Below are 19,895 nucleotides of genomic sequence, written 5' to 3' on the forward strand. Positions count from 1 at the left end.
TCCCTCCCTTCTTGAATAGCATGCTAACATTTGCTACCTTCCAGTCCACTGGGACCGTTGCAGAATCTAGAGAATTTTGGAAGATCATAACCAATGCATCCACTATCTCTGCAGCCACCTCTTTTAGAACCCTAGGATGTAGGCCATCAGGTCCAGGAGATTTGTCAGCCTTTAGTCCCATTAATTTGTCCAGTACTTTTTCTCTAGTGATATTAATTGTTTTAAGTTCCTCACTTCCATTTACCCTTTGGTTCCCCACTATTCTGGTATGCCTTTTGTGTCTTCTACTGTGAAGACAGATACAAAATATTTGTTTAACGCATCTGCCATTTCCTGATTCGCCATTACAATTTCTCCTGTCTCAGCCTCTAAGGGACCAACATTTACTTTTGCTGCTCTCTTCCTTTTTACATACTTGTAGAAGCTCTTACAATCCATTTTTATATTTCTTGCTAGTTTACTTTCATATTCTATTTTCTCCCTTTTTATCAATTTTTTGGTCATCCTTTGTTGGTTTCTAAAACTCTCCCAATCCCCAGGCTGATTACTCTTCTTGGCAACATTATAGGCCTCTTCTTTCAATATAATACTCTCCTTAATTTCTTTAGTTACTCACGGGTGGATTACTTTTCCCATGGAATTTTTATTTCTCAATGGAATGTATGCTTATTGAGAATATTGAAATATTTCTTTAAATGTTTGCCATTGCTTTTCAACTGTCAAACCCTTTAATTTAATTTCCCAATCTACAACTTTGACAACTCGCCCCTCGCACCTATGTAATTGGCTTTATTTAAGTTTAAGACTCTAGTTTGTGACTTAAGTACGTTAAGTGCCAGGCAATGACCATCTCCAATAAGAGAGTCTAACCACCTCCCCTTGACATTCAACGGCATTACCATCGCCGAATCCCCCACCATCAACATCCTGGGGGTCACCATTGACCAGAAACTTAACTGGACCAGCCACATAAATACTGTGGCTACAAGAGCAGGTCAGAGGCTGGGTATTCTGCGGCACGTGACTCACCTGCTGACTCCCCAAAGCCTTTCCACCATCTACAAGGCACAAGTCAGGAGTGTGATGGACTACTCTCCACTTGCCTGGATGAGTGTAGCTCCAACAACACTCAAGAAGCTCGACACCATCCAGGACAAAGCAGCCTGCTTGATTGGCACCCCATCCACCACCCTAAACATTCACTCCTTGTGGCTGCAGTGTGTACCATCCACAGAATGCACTGCAGCAACTCTCCAAGGCTTCTTTGACAGCACCTCCCAAACCCGCGACCTCTACCACCTAGAAGGACAAGGGCAGCAGGCACATGGGACCCACACCACCTACACTTTCCCCTCCAAGTTACACACCATCCCGACTTAGAAATATATCGCTGTTCCTTCATCGTCGCTAGGTCAAAATCCTGGAACTCCCTACCAAACAGCACTGTGGGAGAACCTTCACCACACGGACTGCAGCGGTTCAAGAAGGCGGCTCACCACCGCCTTCTCGAGCAATTAGTGATAGGCAACAAATGCTGGCCTTGCCAGCGACTCCCACATCCCATGAACGAGTTTAAAAAAAAACTTTCAAACTCAATGTGAAATTCTATCATATTATGATCACTCTTCCCCAGAGGTTCTTTTACTGTGACATTACTAATTAACCCCATCTCGTTACATAATTCAAGATCTATAATAGCCTGTTCCCTGGTTGGTTCCATGACATATTGCTTTCGGAAACCATCTCGAATACATTCCACAAACCTGTCTTCCAAACTACTTTTGCCAATTTGATTTGCCCAGTCTATATGCAGATTAAAGTCCCCCATGATGACTGAATTCCCTTTGTTACAAACTCCCATTTATTTCATGATTAATAGTCTGTCTGCAGTTTATAGGGGGGGGTCAATAAACTACTCCCACCAGTGTTATCTGCCCCTTGTTATTTCTAATTTCCACCCATATTGATTCTACTTCCTGACCTTCCGAGCGAAGGTCCTTTCTCACCACTGTCCTTATGTCATCCTTTATTATTAGGACTACACCCCCTCCTTTTCCATTCTGCCTGTCTTTTTCTAAATGTCATGTACCCTGGAATATTTAGTTCCCAGCCTTGGTCATGTCTCTGTAATGGCTATTAAGTCAAATCCATTTATCTCTATTTGTGCAATTAAATTCAGCTATCTGGTTACGAATGCTCTGTGCGTTCAGATAAAGAGCCTTTAATTTTGACTTTTTACCATTTTTTACTGCTTTGACCTTACATGTTGTTGCACTATTATTGGTAAACTCTCTGTCCCTCCCTGCCACACTACTTATCTTTACTCAAGTCACTACACTGTTCTTTGTCTTAACTTTTCTCATTAGATTTCTAAATTTCCCCTCCCCTGACTCCCCCCCCCCCCCCCCAACCCCCCTCCCCTTTTTAGTTTAAAGCCCTATCTACAGCTCTGGTTATTCGATTTGCCAGGACGCTGGTCCCAGCCCGGTTTAAAAGAAAGCTTATGACTGTCACAGAAAACTAAATACTGCAGAAAGCCTAGAGGAGTATAGGGATGGCATAAAAAAGGAAATAAGGAAAGCAAAGAGAGGGCATGAAAAAATATTAGCTAGTAAGATTAAAGAAAACCCAAAGATGTTTTATCAGTACATTAAGAACAAGAGGATAGCTAAGGAAAAGGTGGGACCTGTCAGGGATGATAAGGGTAACTTATGTGTAGAAGCAGAGGATGTGGGTAGGGTTTTAAATGAATATTTTGTCTCCGTACTCACAAAGGAAAGGGATGATCTGGACGTAGTAGTTAAAGAGGAGAGGTGTGAAATATTGGATAAGGTAAACATAATGAGCGAGGAAGTACTAGAGGGACTAGAATCCTTGAAAGTTGATAAGTCACCAGGGCTGGATGGATTGTTTCCTAGGCTATTGAAGGAAACCAGGGAAGAAATAGCGGATGCTCTGAGGATCATTTTCCAATCCTCACTAGATACAGGGGAGGTACCGGAGGACTGGAAGACTGCAAATGTAGTACCATTGTTTAAAAAGGGTACGAGGGAAAGGCCGAACAATTATAGGCTGGTCAGTCTTACCTCGGTGGTGGGCAAACTATTAGAATCAATACTGAGAGATAGGATAAAATGTCGCTTAGAAAGGCATGGTTTAATCAGGGATAGTCAGCATGGATTTGTTCAGGAAAGGTCATTCCTTACAAATCTGATTAAATTCTTTGAGGAAGTGACAAGGAGGATTGATGAGGGTAGTGCAGTGGATGTTGTCTACATGGATTTTAGTAAAGCATTTGACAAGGTCCCACATGGCAGACTGGTCAGAAAGGTAAAAGTCCATGGGATACAGGGAAATGTGACGAATTGGATCCAAAATTAACTCGGTAACAGGAAACAAAGGGTAAAAGTCGATGGATGTCTTTGCGAATGGAAATCCGTTTCCAGTGGTGTGCCACAGGGCTCAGTGTTTGGTCCCTAGCTATTTGTGGTATATATTAATGATTTGGACTTGAATGTAGGGGGCATGATTGGCAAACTTGCAGACGACACAAAAATTGGCCGTGTAGTTGATAGTGAAGAGGATAGCTGTAGACTCCAAGAAGATATCAATGGGTTGGTGGATTGGGCGGAAAAGTGGCAAATGGAGTTCAACCCGGAGAAGTGTGAGGTAATGCACTTAGGGAGGGCAAACAGTAAAAGGGAATACGCAGTAAACGAGAATATATTGAGAGGGGTAGAGGAAGTGAGAGACCTTGGAGTGCATGTGCACAGGTCCCTGAAGGTGGCAGTACAGGTGGATAAGGTTGCGAATATGGCATATGGAATGCCCTCCGTTATTAGCCGAGGTATAGAATACAAAAGCAGGGATTTAATGATGGAACTGTATAAAACGCTGGTAAGGCCACAGCTGGAGTATTGTGTGCAGTTCTGGTCACCACATTACAGGAAGGACGTAATTGCTCTGAAGAGATTGCAGAGAAGATTTCCAAGAATGTTGCCAGGGCTTGAAAATTGCAGCTACGAGGAGAGATTGGATAGGCTGGAGTTGTTTTCCTTGGAGCAGAGGAGGCTGAGGGGAGACTTGATTGAGGTGTACAAAATTATGAGGGGCCCAGATAGAGTAGACAGGAAGTACCTGTTTCCCCTAGCGGAGAGTCCAAGAACTAGAGGACATAGATTTAAACTGATTGGCGGAACGATCAGGTGGGACATGAGGAAAACCTTTTTTCCCCAGAGGATGGTGGGTGTATGGAATTCGCTACCCAAATTGGTGGTAGAGGCAAGGACCCTCAACTCTTTAAAAAGTACCTGGACCTGTACCTAAAGTGCTGTAAGCTGCAAGGCTACGGACCGGGTGCTGGAAAGTGGGATTAGAATGGGAACCTGGTTGTTCTTAGAGCCGGCGCGGACACGATGGGCCGAATGGCCCCCTTCTGTGCTGTATCTTTTCTATGGTTCTAATTGGAGCCCGTCCCATCGGAACAGCTCCTTCTTTCCCCAGTACTAGTGCCAATCACCCATGAATTGAAACCCCTTCCTCACACACCACGTTTTGAGCCATGCATTTAACTCTCTGATCTTTTTGTCCCTCTGTCAATTTGCACGTGGCTCAGGTAGTAATCCAGAGATTATTCCCTTTGAGGTTCTGCTTAATAATTTAGACCCTAGCTCCTCAAACTATCTCAGCAAAACCTCATTCTTAGTTCTACCGATGTCATTGGTTCCTACGTGTACCATGACAACTGGATCCTCCCCCTCGTGCTCCAAGTTCTTTTCCAACTGCGAGGAGATGTCCTTAACCCTGGCACCAGGCAGGCAACACAGCCTTCAGGACTCTCACTGCTGCAGAGAACAGTGTCTGTTCTCTTGACTGTACTATCCCGTGGTTAGTTTGCCTAAGCTCCCTGCAGTCCTTGCTCTCATCCATACAGTTAGCAAGTACCTCATACCTGCTGGACAAGGTCAAGGGCCGAGGCTCCTCCATCACTACATCCTGGGTCCCCATACCTGCCTGACTTGCAGTCGCATCCTCCTCTCCCTGACCACTGAATGAATCTAAGCTACTACTTAAGGGGTGTGACTGCCTCCTGGATCAAAGTGCCAAGGTAACTCTTCTCCTCCCGGATGCATCGCAATGTCTGCAGCTCAGACTCCAACTCACAACTTTGAGCTGAAGCTCCTCGAGCTGCTGACACTTACTGCAGATGTGGTTGCCGGGGATCACGCTGTTCTCCACAAACTCCCACGTGCTGCAGTTATGATACACCATCTGCCCTGCCATAGCTTGTCGAACCAGAATTTATTTATATACCTTATAGAGTTTTTAATCTCTTGCTATTCTTAGTTTTATTAACTAATTAATTTATTTAGTTAAAGTTATTGATTAAGTTCTTAGTTAAACCCTTGCCCTAACTTAGACAGAAAAAAACAGTAATACTCACCAACCAATCACCTACCTGCTGTCCTGTGTCGTCACTCTTTCAGTTTCTGCCTGTGGTGAGTTGACTCCAACTATGTCGCGCTCCTGCTCTGCTCTCGGGCTTTATCGCCTCCTGCTCCCGCTCTGCTCTCGGGCTTTATCGCCTCCTGCTCCCGCTCTGCTCTCGGGCTTTATCGCCTCCTGCTCCCGCTCTGCTCTCGGGCTTTATCGCCTCCTGCTCCCGCTCTGCTCTCGGGCTTTATCGCCTCCTGCTCCCGCTCTGCTCTCGGGCTTTATCGCCTCCTGCTCCCGCTCTGCTCTCGGGCTTTATCGCCTCCTGCTCCCGCTCTGCTCTCGGGCTTTATCGCCTCCTGCTCCCGCTCTGCTCTCGGGCTTTATCGCCTCCTGCTCCCGCTCTGCTCTCGGGCTTTATCGCCTCCTGCTCCCGCTCTGCTCTCGGGCTTTATCGCCTCCTGCTCCCGCTCTGCTCTCGGGCTTTATCGCCTCCTGCTCCCGCTCTGCTCTCGGGCTTTATCGCCTCCTGCTCCCGCTCTGCTCTCGGGCTTTATCGCCTCCTGCTCCCGCTCTGCTCTCGGGCTTTATCGCCTCCTGCTCCCGCTCTGCTCTCGGGCTTTATCGCCTCCTGCTCCCGCTCTGCTCTCGGGCTTTATCGCCTCCTGCTCCCGCTCTGCTCTCGGGCTTTATCGCCTCCTGCTCCCGCTCTGCTCTCGGGCTTTATCGCCTCCTGCTCCCGCTCTGCTCTCGGGCTTTATCGCCTCCTGCTCCCGCTCTGCTCTCGGGCTTTATCGCCTCCTGCTCCCGCTCTGCTCTCGGGCTTTATCGCCTCCTGCTCCCGCTCTGCTCTCGGGCTTTATCGCCTCCCGCTCCCGCTATGCTCTCGGGCTTTCTGCCGCTGCTGCTGTATCGCCGACTGTTATACTACTGTTTTTTGGTGATAACTCTTAATAACACACACTTTAATGAACTTTTCTGGTTATTGCCCATTGTTTTATACACGGCTAGAAAAAACAACTTGTCATTGTGTCCAGGTCACTTTGAAAACATTGGGGGTAATTTTAACCCCCAAGAACAGGTGGGTTGGAGTATGGCGGGGTTAACAATAGTTTTCTGGGTCGCGATGTAACCCGGTTCTACTTTCGGGTGTAATGTGGGCGCGTTAAAGTACAGGCTCCCCACTGGGAATGCAAAGTCAGAAAATTTTGCAGTCGCGACTCAAATAACAACTTTTTTAAACTTCCCACCTGCCCCCAACCCACCCATTCTTGGGGTTGAAACTACCCCCTGTGTCAGCTTGTTAAAATACACCTTATGATTAATGTTCACACATCTGTGACATAGATTTAAGTCCTCTCATAGGAGGAAAATGGCTTAGCTTCAGATTTATTGCACATATACATTCCTAGGATTCCAGTACCATTTATCTGATGTGCAAAATGATTAAAATGTACAATCTGAAGAAGTATTTGCATTATGGTTCAGGACAAAAAACAGCTTGTCTATAAAAAATGCAAGTTAAGACAAGAAATGTCAGGATTTACAGCTTACCTTTGAAAATACAGATCTTAGCAATCATCATAAGACTGTCTTACTCGTCTAGGCTCAAGTTATTTAGAATGAATTATTGATCTTTGATGAGTTTGTTGGAGCCAGGGCCAGGCTTTGTGTCTACGTGGAAAAAATCCACAATCGCCTGAATTAAGTTAATGACTGCTATATAATTCAACATTTATAGCTTGGGTTTTGTATTTTTATGTCTGACTGGAAAGTAGGAAATAACAAACAGATATCCAACAGGCTGGAAAGATGAAATGAGACAATGGGGATAAAATTCAATTTTGGAAAGTTACTTGCAGATAACGTGATTGTCCATGCAAACAGATCAATAACTGGTCTTGGAATTATATTAACAAAACATAATTACATTTAGAATTACAGATCATAAATTAGTTGGGTTCAATTTAACATAACATTAACACAGCATTCAATTTTGAGGACTACTGCTTGGTAAAGCTAACGTTTTTCAGTTGATGTTGTAAAGTAACAGGTTACATTTGCACACTTATTATGTCAGTGTCTTGAATGACACCGATATAAAAAACATATGAACCTTTTGATCAGTTAGCAGTCTAATTCAAAGTCAAAACCATTTTGTCTTCCTCTGCGGTATGTTTATTCTGGCCTCTGGCGTGCCCTCATTCATTCTCCTATAGCTTTACTTCCTGATTTTTCAAGTCATTTTTTCTATCTTAAACTATTATTTCAGACAGTGTATTAGGTAGAATCTCCAAACACAGAATTAATGCAGGAATGAAGAACCTTGCAGGTTTTAACCTGGTGGGATGCCAAAACCACCCATCCTGGCATATCTTAAACATGTAATTTCTTGACAATCCAATTAGCATATGAAACTGCTTTCGCATGCTTGTAGTGGCAAACAGATAATGGTTAATGGTTACAAAATACAAACAGTACTTAAAGAAGCTAAGATACATTTTCATCTACGCAGTTTCACTTTATTTACTTGTTAATGAAGTAATGAACTATTCACTAGCTCCTTTAAGAAAGCACGAATTCTCCTATTTCTATCAACGTGGGGTTCAGCAATTGAAATCTGTGATCACCTTCTTAACTGCACTTTAAACTGATGCAAGAAAATCCACACATTTGCAACAATACACATTAATCACACTTCATCAAAGTCAAAGTTCTCACTAAAAATTACGCAAACACGTCTGTCTAAATATAATATCTCTGCAAGGTTAATTAGTTTGGTATTGAATTTAAAAGTAGCACTTTTTATATTATTATTGATATAGTAGTCTGCAACTCCTCAAATCTCATTGCCTCAACAATAAAAGGTGACAAAATTTCTGGCTTGATCTTTGTTTGTTGCTTCATCGTAAAAGAAGGAGTTACTTTAAAACTCTCAACAGTCAGCAGCTGCCTTTTTCAACATTTGTTCATCTCAACCTTTTCATCTCTTCTAGGTACATTCACCCCATTGTCTCTGATTTGCTACAATTGTTCCTACAGTACTATGTGCTAGATAGGGCACTCCTGGATCAAGTACAGCATAGCTTGATACAGAAATAAAGCTACTTCTACTCTGCTGCAATATTCAAGGAGCATCCCGTAATGCATTAATGTGAATTTTCCATCCTTACCAACTTGTCTGAGTGAGAGAACATTTGTGGGCAGTTTTGTTCAATGCGACAAGTGCCTGTCTCCACTGGGAATTCATTCAGGTGGACCCTTCAGAGTTTGATCCAGAAGTTGAAAGGGCAGTTTTCTAATCTGTGTTTACCATATTTCCTGTGATCGAACCTGGTCCCTTCTTGGTCTGTGTGGCTCAGTACCATACCATGTGGTGCCTTCACTGAACCATTGGCGGTTTGTATTCTGCACTGCTTTCAGTTCAGTGTAAAGCTTTACTTACAAATTGGTACAAAATTTAACTTTTAACTATACAAGATTTTTATTTTTGTATTTGTTTCTACATTTCAAAATATATTCTCTTATATGACCCCTGAAATTGTTTTTATGTAAATTTCCAATGCAAATATGAAAAGTACAGTTAGACTAATTTACAGAGCCACAGAAATCAAATGAAGATTATTTTAACTTATTTTTCCCTTCTTTGATGAGGAAGTACTGCTTCACCCATTATAGAATTTGAAATGCCCTTGAAGTTAATGGACAGTAGTTAAACAACTAAAGATTAAACTACTAGCATTGAAATAAAGTGTACCAATGCATCTAATAATCATTCTGCACTGTTTCATTTTAAGTAGGTTGCTCAAAAATTGGTTGTAGAATAGTAACTATAAAATGTAGTTATATTCTTGGCTTTTCCTCCCACCACTTAAAAAGATATATATTTTTTCATTGCTCCTGGGTACTACCCAGTCTCAAACACTCCCCCATTCAGGTATAGGGTGGTTAAATGCAGAGTAAATCTCCTTCCACTCTGCCCCAACAATATACCTCAAGCACAGCCTCAGATGAGCAACACCTACAATGGGACATTATTCTAATTCAAACACCATCCGTCCTGTCACTTCTCTGACTGACGGCCCATTCAGTGCCCAACCCCCTTAGAAACTGGATTGAAACTGCTGAAGCACACTTCACACTTTATACGCTAAAGATGGAGAAACTTTTCATCTTGTATGTCTGGGCTTGATTTTAAATCGAGTCCCAGAGGTAGGAGGTACAAGACACCAACAGTGCCCTGCAGTCCCCTACTTACTCCTTTTTTCAAAAAGTGGCCACGTACTTTTGATCTTTGATTAAACAAAAACGTTTATGAAAGTTGGCTGGCAAATAAAATTTCTCCCATAGATAGTGGACTCTATCTTTAGTAGCCACATGCCATAGTGAAGGTATGATATTCCGCAGATTATTTCCATTGCATTTCTTTCCATAAGAAAGGCAGAAAATGTGCATTATATAGCAGAACAATTGATTACTTCACAGTGATACTGACAGTTAAAATAAACGGGTAGCTGTCATGAAGAATCGGTTATTTGCCCTCCAGTGTGTGCTCAGTATTGCTTGTTTATGGCTTTCAAACTAGAAATAAGAGAAATGGAAAAACAACACAAAAAAAGTCAAACTGTCTTAAATAAAAAAGGAAACTGTGCGAAATGAAGTATACTGAATTTAAAAAAAACTTAATTGTCTACATGTGTATTGTTTTAAAAGTCAAAATCTGACCAGATCTTATTACCTAGTATTATAAATTACTTTATATTACAAACTTAACTCTCCATTTCAGGATTTGTTTTTTTAAAAATTTGTTCACGGGATATGGGTGATGCTGGCAAGGCCACATTTATTGCCCTGCAAAGATGGTGGTAGCTTCTTCTTGATCTGCTGCAGTCCTTGTGCTCATTGTGCTCTCATGATGATGTTAAGTAGGGAATTCCAGGATATTGATCCAGTAATGATGAAAGAATGGCTATGTCCAGGTCAGGATGGTGTGTGACTTGGAGGTGATGCTGTTCTCACAACATGCTCCTATCCTTCTTGGTGGAAGAGGTCGCATTGGAGGGAGGTAGTGATGAAGTAACCTTCTTGAGTTGCTGCAATGCACCCTGTAGACTGTACATACTGCAATGTGTTGGTGATAGAGGGGGTGAATTCTTTTGAATATCTACTTGAACAAAAAGCTATTTAAGGTCAGATAAATCTAAAACTGTTAACAATGCTGCTTCTTGATTTTTAAGCCTGTTCATTTAATCAGGATTAAAAAATGGACTCAGTGATATCATTGGTTGTGTGCACTTTATCTGAAAACTAAAAATGACAGGTCATGTAAGCTTGCCTTTGTACTCAAAACTGCATATGGTAACTTTTATTAGTTCAGTGTTAAATGATATTCATTCTTATCAATCAAATGCTACTGTGTCAAATCACGATCGTGATTTTATTTGAGAAATGCAGCTCATTTAATTGCCTAGATAATATGAAACAGAGTAGTAGTTATCAATGGTAGTACTACTAATTGGGAAGCTGTGGCCGGTAGAATTCCCCAGAGATTTTTTCTCTGGGACACCTGTTCATAGGTTTTATTATTGAACTCAACAAAGCTATTGTATGTAGAATATTTGCAGATGATGAAAAATTGTGTGTGAAAGCAGGATATTTTCAACAGTGGGATGTTGTTGAAGGAGATCTACAAATACTTAGCATTGAATTGTCATATTCCCTATTGAGAAATGAAAGTCAGTACATATTGGTACTTAAAAACACATTTAATTTTGCAACTTAGATAACTAGTTTACATGATTAGAAATTAAGGAAATTAAATGTAATGAGGTATGACTACACATTTAGAATTAAATTGCTCAATAGACTTCTAGAGGGTGTAGCAAATGGGCACTCACATTAAGCATTTTAATTATTTTATTGAAATTCTTAATTCAGTGAGATTTGTGACAGATAGGAGGGAGATGAAAATTGTCTGTGACAGTCCTGAATGTGTGTCTAAAAGATGCATTAGTTGCATTGATGCGTTTTCTTCTTATGTTGGCAACTTCAGTACTAATGAGAAGTCCTCTGTATTGCTGATATGCATGGTATTTTGTTCTTAACTGGGTAACTAGGCAGAATGTTTATTAAAAAAAAATGCCAATCATCAACTGCAACCTGATCACTGAGGTGTCTGTGACCTATTTTCATACTTTGTCAGTTATGTATGGTGCAAAAACTTAGGATTGAATCTGAGTGGGGTGTTCAAAATTATGAAAGGTTTTGATAGCTTAAATAAGGAGAAGCTGTTTCCACTGGCATGAGGATTGATAACCAGAGGACACAGATTTAAGGTAATTGGCAAAAGAATCAGAGGGGAGATGAGATTTTTTTTATGCAGCAAGTTGTTATGATCTGGAATGCACTGCCTGAAAGGATGGTGAAAGCAGATTCAGTAGTAACTTCCAAAAGGGAATTGGATATATACTTGAAAAGGAAATGTTTGCAGGGCTATGGGGAAAGAGAAGGGGAGTGGGACTAATTGGATAACTCTTTCAAACAGCTGGCACAGGCATGATGGGCCAAATGGCCGCCTCCTGTGCTGTAAGATTCTACAATTCTATTCTATGTTGAGATTTACTGCAAAATGCTATTTATTTCCCTTGTTTTCTTTCCCAGAGTCAATATCTTAACATGATGGCATCCTCTGTTGGTAACATCCTGGTCTCCCACACAATTTTGTGTCATCCGCCAGCATCATTTTTGAAAAACAAAAATCAAAGAATTATAATTGGCTTAAATGTCTTTTATTTATATCAGCCTTACTGTTAATTTTGATAACTAGTTTTTGCTTAAATTGTAAGAATTGATGAATCTTATCAAAGGAATTGGCTTTGAGTTATTTAGCCTGATTTTTGATGGAGTTAAATTAACCTTATAGATGTTTTTAATTGATGTTCTTCAGTTTTAATGTGTTTTGATTCAGCTTCCTTGTATTGTCATTCTTAGTAATTTCTCCAAAATTGGTTCCCCCCCATTTGTCTTGTTATACTCACAGGCTATTCCACAGACTTCCAATAGGTTTAAAATAAAAATTGCAAAAAGAGGGGAGGGATAAACTAAATGAAAGGTCTGCTAGAAACTGATTACTCATTGTTGGAATTTTGATTTGTTATGGTATAAACTTAGTGAGACACTACATAATATAAAATTTAATACTTCTGTTTAGTGTTTTCAGCTACATTGACTGCTTTATAAATAGTGTTGGCTGGTAATCCACTGAAGTCGTACTTTATAATGATCAAACTTGCCTATTACTTTTAGTTCCCTAATTTTAATAATGTAACCTTCATTCAATGTAGCTGTGAACTTAATGGATACTAATGTATAATAACTTATTGTATTTTTATAAAAAAATTATTCTTGATTTAAGTAGAGCCTCCCTAAGTACCAGTTGGCTGGCCTGTACTAAAGATGTACACACTGTTGCAATGATTGATCATCCGGTGTACTTGCAGTTCAAACTAACCACGTTAGTTACTTCAACAAAAGATTCAACTAGGTTCGTTAGACATGACTCAACCTTTACAAATCCATGCTGGCTATCTCTGATCTGTTCATATTTGTCCAGTAACTCAATCACTCTGTCCCTAATAATAGATTCTGGTAACTTCCCCAGTGGGGAAGTGGTAACTAAGTAGAGGTTAGAAGTTGCAAATGGGCTTGAAATTGCAGATAAGCATGAAATAGTAAATATGTTGAATGATTATTTCCTTGAAATATTCACAAGAAAAACATGAACAACATGTTCACATCCCAAAAACAGAGCACCGAGGCACATTTTAGGACTTTGATATAAACGAGATGGAAATTCTAGACCAGCTGAAAGGGCTCAAAACAAATAAATCCCCAGGGTTAGATGGTATTTATTCTACAGTGTTGAAAGAGATTAGGGAAGAGATTTGTGAGGCATTGACTATCATTTTGAGAGTCGATGGACACTGAGGAGGTACCAGTAAATTAGAAACATGGGGCCCGTATTCAAAAAGGGTGACAAAACAGATACTGACGACTATGAACATAGTCTTTCTCAAATTCTGTGTAAAATAATGGAATCATTTATCAGGAGTAAATATGAGGATTATCTGTATAATAACAACCCAGTAAACAGCAGGCCTTTGATGGGATGCCCTGAAGAGAAGTACTGAGTATGGTGCCCCAGGGCTCAGTGTTGGATCCACTACTGTTTCTAATTTATATCAATGACTTAGATTCAGAAATTCAATGCAGATTGGTCAATTTGCAAACTGTACCAAACTGAGAGGCAATGGAATCAAAGAAGCAGCGCAGAAATTATTGGCTAAACAATGGCAGATGAAATATAATGCAATCAAATGTAAAGTACTGCATAAGGGAAGGAAAAAGGGTGACATACATACTCCATGAATGGTGTTGAAATAGCTATGGATGAAGTTAAAAGTGATCTAGGAGTCTTCATGAACTCGATGCTCAATATATCCAACCAATGCAGAGCAGCAATCAACAAAGCCAATAGAATATTGATCTACAAAACCAAAACAGTGGCATACAAGTTAAGGCCTTCCTCATCCGTAACTGCCTTGCGAAACCCTGAAATAGCTTGGTTTTTTACCATGGCAAAAATGTGAAAACATTTTGCAAATCTATGTGTTTTTATAACGTAATTATTTTTGTATTTTAAAACATTTCCATTGTCTTTTGATTTTTTAAATAGAAGAATACATCTTGCAAGTTTTATATTATAGCTAATGTATACATTCACATACCTACACAAGTATAACTCACACTGTTTTTCCTATGGTATATCAAAGAATTGTTTGACACTCTTTGGATATTTCTATCCCATGATTTGGCATTTTTTTTCCCATAGCTTTTCTGAATGAACCTTACTTACACAATGGAAATGTTATCACATCAGAGAAAAAGTACTTGTTATGCAAATTAGAATTAATTTATTTTTCTTGAGGTGGCCTAAGTGTAAGGTGACCTTTAGAGTAAGGACAGAAGGTAGTGTAGTGGTTGTGTTACTGGACTGTAGTGTGATGATTTTGTTAGTGGACCAGTAATCCAGAGGCCTGGAGTAATAACCCAGAGAGTGAGAGTTCAAATCTCACCATGGCAGTTTGAGAATTTGAATTCAGTTTCAAAAAAAAAATCTGGCATTGTCGGATTGTTCACTAATTTCCGTTCGAGAAGGAAACCTCCTTACCCGGTCTGGCTCATATGTGAATCTTAATTCCCTAGCAAGCCACTCAGTTGAACAAGGTCCACCACTGCCTTCTCGGCAACTAGGGATGGGCAATAAATGTCGGCCTTGCCAGTGATGCCTACACCCGAGAATGAATATTTAAAAAAACAAATCAGTATTCTGAAACCAAATAATTCAGCCTAGCTGCTGAAACATGGAAACATTCACACATCTTGATCTAGTAAAAATCATACAGGTACATGGCACTAGAATTCAGTTATGAGTTATGATAATGCCAGGGGTGCAATAAGCAAGAACTCTGTATACATGCTTTGCTTTCTGTCCATTCTGGAAAAATAGTGTATTTATTGTCCTATAGCTACCACTCAATCTCATCGCAGCTAGCTGCAGTCTGCCTTTAATCAAATGATTTCCTTCCAAATCTGTCATTAGAGTTGTCATCTTGTAGAGTATTGGCTATTTTTTCCAGTCAGTGGAAAGCATTTAAATGTGAAAAGGTAGAATTCACAACCTAGATAGCATATATTTAAATTAACATTATGAATATTGTGAATGTAAATATAAATTTATATTTTATAAATGCACCTCAATTGTTAAACTTTGTTTTTTTCTAAGCAGAGCTAGATTTCCTAACAGAAATAAGCTTCCAGCCATAACCCCCCAACACCCTGATCTAGTTAAGTGCAGATATATGCAAAGAATTTCGGGGGGAGTTTGTTTGCAAATTTTATAATCTTACACAGTAAAACTGGGCTTTCTAATTGAATGGAATTGATTTGAAGATTTAATCAATGGCCCATTAACTAATAGATTAATGGTCTTGTCATTCAGACAGTGGTATGGACAAGATGCAGTGCTGCTCATTTGAGCCCGTTGTTGAAACTGTTTTACAGAAGACAACTGATATTCTTGTGATAAGGTAAACATTGAACTGTATTTTTAGTATATTAGCTGGGCAACTAATATGTAGTATATATTAGTTGAAAAAATTGTAAATATCTTAGTCCTTGATTGATGAAACGTTATGTTGCATTGCAAGATGTCGAATACACATTCAACTAGGGTGGTAGTTTTAATAGTTTCAGTATGTCTAGTCATTCCGTCAATTAATTCAATAACTGGTGGAATATTTGTTGTCAGAAAGATTTATTTTGTAAAATTGTTAATTGTTGTAAACAAAAGAACTATTTGTGAATGAATCTGTTCATTGTATTTTACCTGTGGAAATGAGAGCCTAATAATTGTTTTATGACAATTGTGAATGCGCAAACTCTGAATATTAGAGCTAGCTGAGGAGGAGTGGAAAACTTGGTGTTATGATTACTGATATTTAGTAATCTATGTCACAGGGCACTACAGTCTCTAACTTAATATTTTGGGTTGCACATGTTTCAAAAATTGTCAGCAATGCTCAAAGTGGTGTCAAATGTTGGGGAAGGAAGGAAGGACAGATGTTCAAAGAATTTGGAGGGGTTGTGGCACAGCTATGGGTATGTCAAGGAACAAGAGTGGATGGGTGGGGCCATCAAGGATGTAGGGAGCATGCAAGGAGAAATAAACCATCCCATCAAATCCACATAGTTTTCCAAATTGTGAAAACTCGCAAATCATGATTTTCTACATCTCTGACAAAAGGTAATATTTAATGACATAGATTAATGTTTAATTTTGTGGTGAACTAATCTGCTACACTTCTTTGTGTGTGTGTGTGTGTGTGTGTGTGTGTGTGTGTGTGTGTGTAAAAGATATAATGAGACTGCAAAGGAGGATAGATGCAGAGATGGTATAAACTACCTGTTAGTGACTATTTTATATTTATGCCCACTTGTTCTTGAGTCCAGAGGTGTTGGGCAACCGGGAGCCAATGTAGGCCAGCAAGGCTGGGGCTGATGAGAAGAATTTGGTGTGGGATAGGATAGGGTGGAGTTTATGGAGGATGGAAGGCCAGCAAGGAGAACTTCAGAGTAATTGCAGTGGAGGTGACAAAAGCATTATGGGAGGTTTCAGCGGGGGTTTCAGATGAGCTGAGGAAGGGTAGAAGTAGTCGATGTTAAGGGGATGGAAGTAGGTGGTCTTTGTGATGGAGATAATATCGGGTGGGAACCTCAGCTTGGAGACAAACAGGATGGGGAGGTTGTGAACTCTCTTGGTGAGATGTGGCCAGAGAGGGGGATAGAGTTAGTGGAACAAGAACAGAGTTTGTGGCTGGAGCCGAAGATGATGGCTCCAGTCTTCCTAATGTTTAGTAGGAGGTAGGTAAGACTCATCAAAGACTGGATGTTGCTGTTATTTAACAACTTCACTACTTGTATGTTTTGACTTATTATTTCACTTTTTTAAAATAACTTTGTAACTGACAATGTGCAACTCATTTTTGATATCTCCCTTGACCAACAATCCCAGTTGAGAAACGTTTTGATTATTTAAAATGTACATGCCACAGAAACTGGAAAAAATTCTCCTCTGGTTAATTGTTGTTAAACATTCTAAACATTTTATATTGTGAAGACCTTATCACAGTGGTAACTACAATGTACATTTCAAGAGGAATTATAGTATCTAGATTCTTAAAATAGGACTTGCAGAATAATAAGAAAAATATAATAGATAAAGATGTAGCAAGGGAATTTTAGTTTAATCTCCATACATTTTAGTAAATTGCCTCAAGTTTTTTATTACTCAGCTCAGACCTGTAACATCTTGATTTAATTTGTCTTTCTTAAAAGCTCTGCACAGCTACAAATGGTAGCATTTGCATTATGAAAGGAAACTTTAAACTGGGAATGCTTTTTCAAACATATGATCAATGGATTGAAATAATGTTGCAAATTGCAAGCTGGAATTAGATCAAAGCAACATCTAGAGTTTTTGTGCCAAATTACAAGCAACTTGTTTAACTTTTACCGTAGCCCAGTCACTTGTAACTCCTGGGGAAGAATAGGTTTTGAAACACTCCCACATATTTAAAAATCACTAATGGCTTTTTTGTGGGAGAACCTTCTATGAGGCCCTTGAGTATTATTTCCATATGAGAATTGATGCTTAGAGGATTGTTGAGAAATAATGGCTGATACTTGTTCTAGTAACACATTATATGGTTATAGTCCAACAGCTTTATTTGAAATCACAAGCTTTCGGAGCTTTCCTCCTTCCTCCTTCGCCACCTGACGAAGGAGGAAAGCTCCGAAAACTTGTGATTTCAAATAAAACTGTTGGACTATAACCTGGTTTTGTAAGACTCCTTACATTTGTCCACCCCAGTCCATCACCGGCATCTCTACATCATTATATGGTAGCATAAGGCAATAATCCATCAAGCAGTTCAGATGACATAATAAACAAGACAAGTTGAGTTTGAGTTATTTATCAATCTGATCGAATCCTGAGATTTTTACTGCTTAAGAGTTCAAATGTATCTATGTAATTCTTTTTATGACAATTTGTAGTGAAATTATGTAGTAAGTACCCATGTATTAGATATCATGTATTCTAAAACTTGAATTGTATTGCTGCTGTATGACAGAACTCATGCTACAATGATGTAGGGCTAGATTTTCTAACGGTGGTAAGTGTATTTTTTATTCTGACTGCAAGGCAGAACCATTAATGGTGATAGTGTAGACATAATGCCATTGAAATTGGTAGTAGAATTATCTATTTGTTTTAGGATTTCCTTTTTTTGCATTGTCGTTGATGGTGAGAACAAAAAGAAGCTGAATCAAAATTGAAAACTAATTCCCACTTACCACTGGGATGGAATTTCTATACGTTGTGCAAAATATGAGTAAATATTTTCCACTGTAATCTGTAATCACACAAGTTTTTGTCTTTCAAAAGCTGTTGACTCAGCACAGTCAATTCTGGTACAAGCATATGAAACTGGGAGAATCCCAAACATCTCTAGCCTGAGGGGTTTTGGGGGGCAGGGGACAATTAATAAATGCTGTACTGAATTCCCTAATTTTGAAAAAAAAATTAGGTGGACAAATCATAATTTTATTGACAATTTACTATTAGTCCCCTGCTGTTTTTGAGCTGCGATAGTTTACTGTCAAGGCTGTGTAGTGCCTTCAATTGAGGACATCAGAACTGTCTACAACGATGATTGACACATTACAGGAAGATAATTGTGGGGGGAGTACATTAACATGAAGCAACCCCAAGATATATAAAATAAATTTCTACCTTGTGGGAGATTTTTAGAATCTATGCAGAGATCCACCATTTTAGATTTCCATTAAGCAGCGAGCTGTCCAGCTGATGTCAGCTATGAAGTCTGTCAGCAGTGGTATTGTGGGGAATAATGCTCAGATCCTTTATTGTAAACAATTTTACAACACCAAGTTATAGTCCAGCAATTTTATTTTAAATTCACATTTAAATTGTGAATTTAAAATAAAATTGCTGGACTATAACTTGGTGTTGTAAAATTGTTTACAATTGTCAACCCCAGTCCATCACCGGCATCTCCACATCAGATCCTTTATGGTACTGAATGCTGATCAGAAGTTGTTTGAACTGGGAAACTTAAGAACTGGCCGAGTAGTTTTCTGGCTCAGACAATTTGTGATTGATGTGCAGGACTGGAAATGATCCCAGTAAATATTATTTCCTGCGGATCTGCTAGCTGATGTCAGTTGTGTAAGACCAAGTGCTACCGACTTTCCTGCACTCAGTGGGAGACAGCAGAGGGGTGGGGTTTGCTGTCTCTTTGCTCTGCCTGAGGTTTGTGCTCTTCAGCCTGTTTTGACTTTGCCAGTAATTTTAGGCATTTCTCTTGGTTTCTTTAGCCAGACAGAAAAATAATAATATTATAGACGTGGGGCTATATTAGCATCCGTTATGTTAGTGAAAATTAAAAGGCCTTGTAGTTTCAACGGGAGGCTTTCCCATGGAGGAAAAGCCAACCAATAATTCCCTTAATAGTAACCCATCTTCATAGCTTGCTATTTTGATCAGCAGTGGGAGAAACCAAATGAAAAACTTGTGAATGATGCCGCCAGGTGGGCTGTTAAAAAATGGGACAAAAAGGAGTGGAAGAGAAAGAAGGAAAAGATGAACAAAAAACTGAGAAGGAAGACTCTATTGATGTCACTTGGCTGTCCACTGAGGCCCATGTTACTCGTGCAGCTTGCCATTTTTAATTTTTTTGCTGCAAGTTGATGTTTCAGGAATATAGCCAGTGACCTAAAATTTTACACTTGGGATGTGTCCAGTGTTGACAATTCTGATA

The 19,895-nt window shown here is 39.6% G+C and overlaps 1 protein-coding gene across 5 annotated transcripts in view; it reads left to right on the forward strand.

Moving 5' to 3' along the window:
* Positions 1 to 19,895, forward strand: part of aopep (aminopeptidase O (putative)) — a 260,440-nt gene that overhangs the window by 134,816 nt on the left and 105,729 nt on the right. The window contains exon 14 of one of the 5 annotated variants that reach the window (XM_067983189.1): positions 15,494 to 15,581. The exons of the other annotated variants lie outside the window; for them this stretch is intronic. Within the exon in view, the coding sequence (XP_067839290.1) occupies positions 15,494 to 15,577 (84 nt within the window). The 3' untranslated portion in view covers positions 15,578 to 15,581. The remainder of the gene's footprint in view (positions 1 to 15,493; positions 15,582 to 19,895) is intronic. 5 annotated transcript variants of the gene reach the window in all.

This window comes from Heptranchias perlo, chromosome 4 (assembly GCF_035084215.1).
Source record: "Heptranchias perlo isolate sHepPer1 chromosome 4, sHepPer1.hap1, whole genome shotgun sequence".
Lineage (NCBI taxonomy): Eukaryota > Metazoa > Chordata > Chondrichthyes > Hexanchiformes > Hexanchidae > Heptranchias > Heptranchias perlo.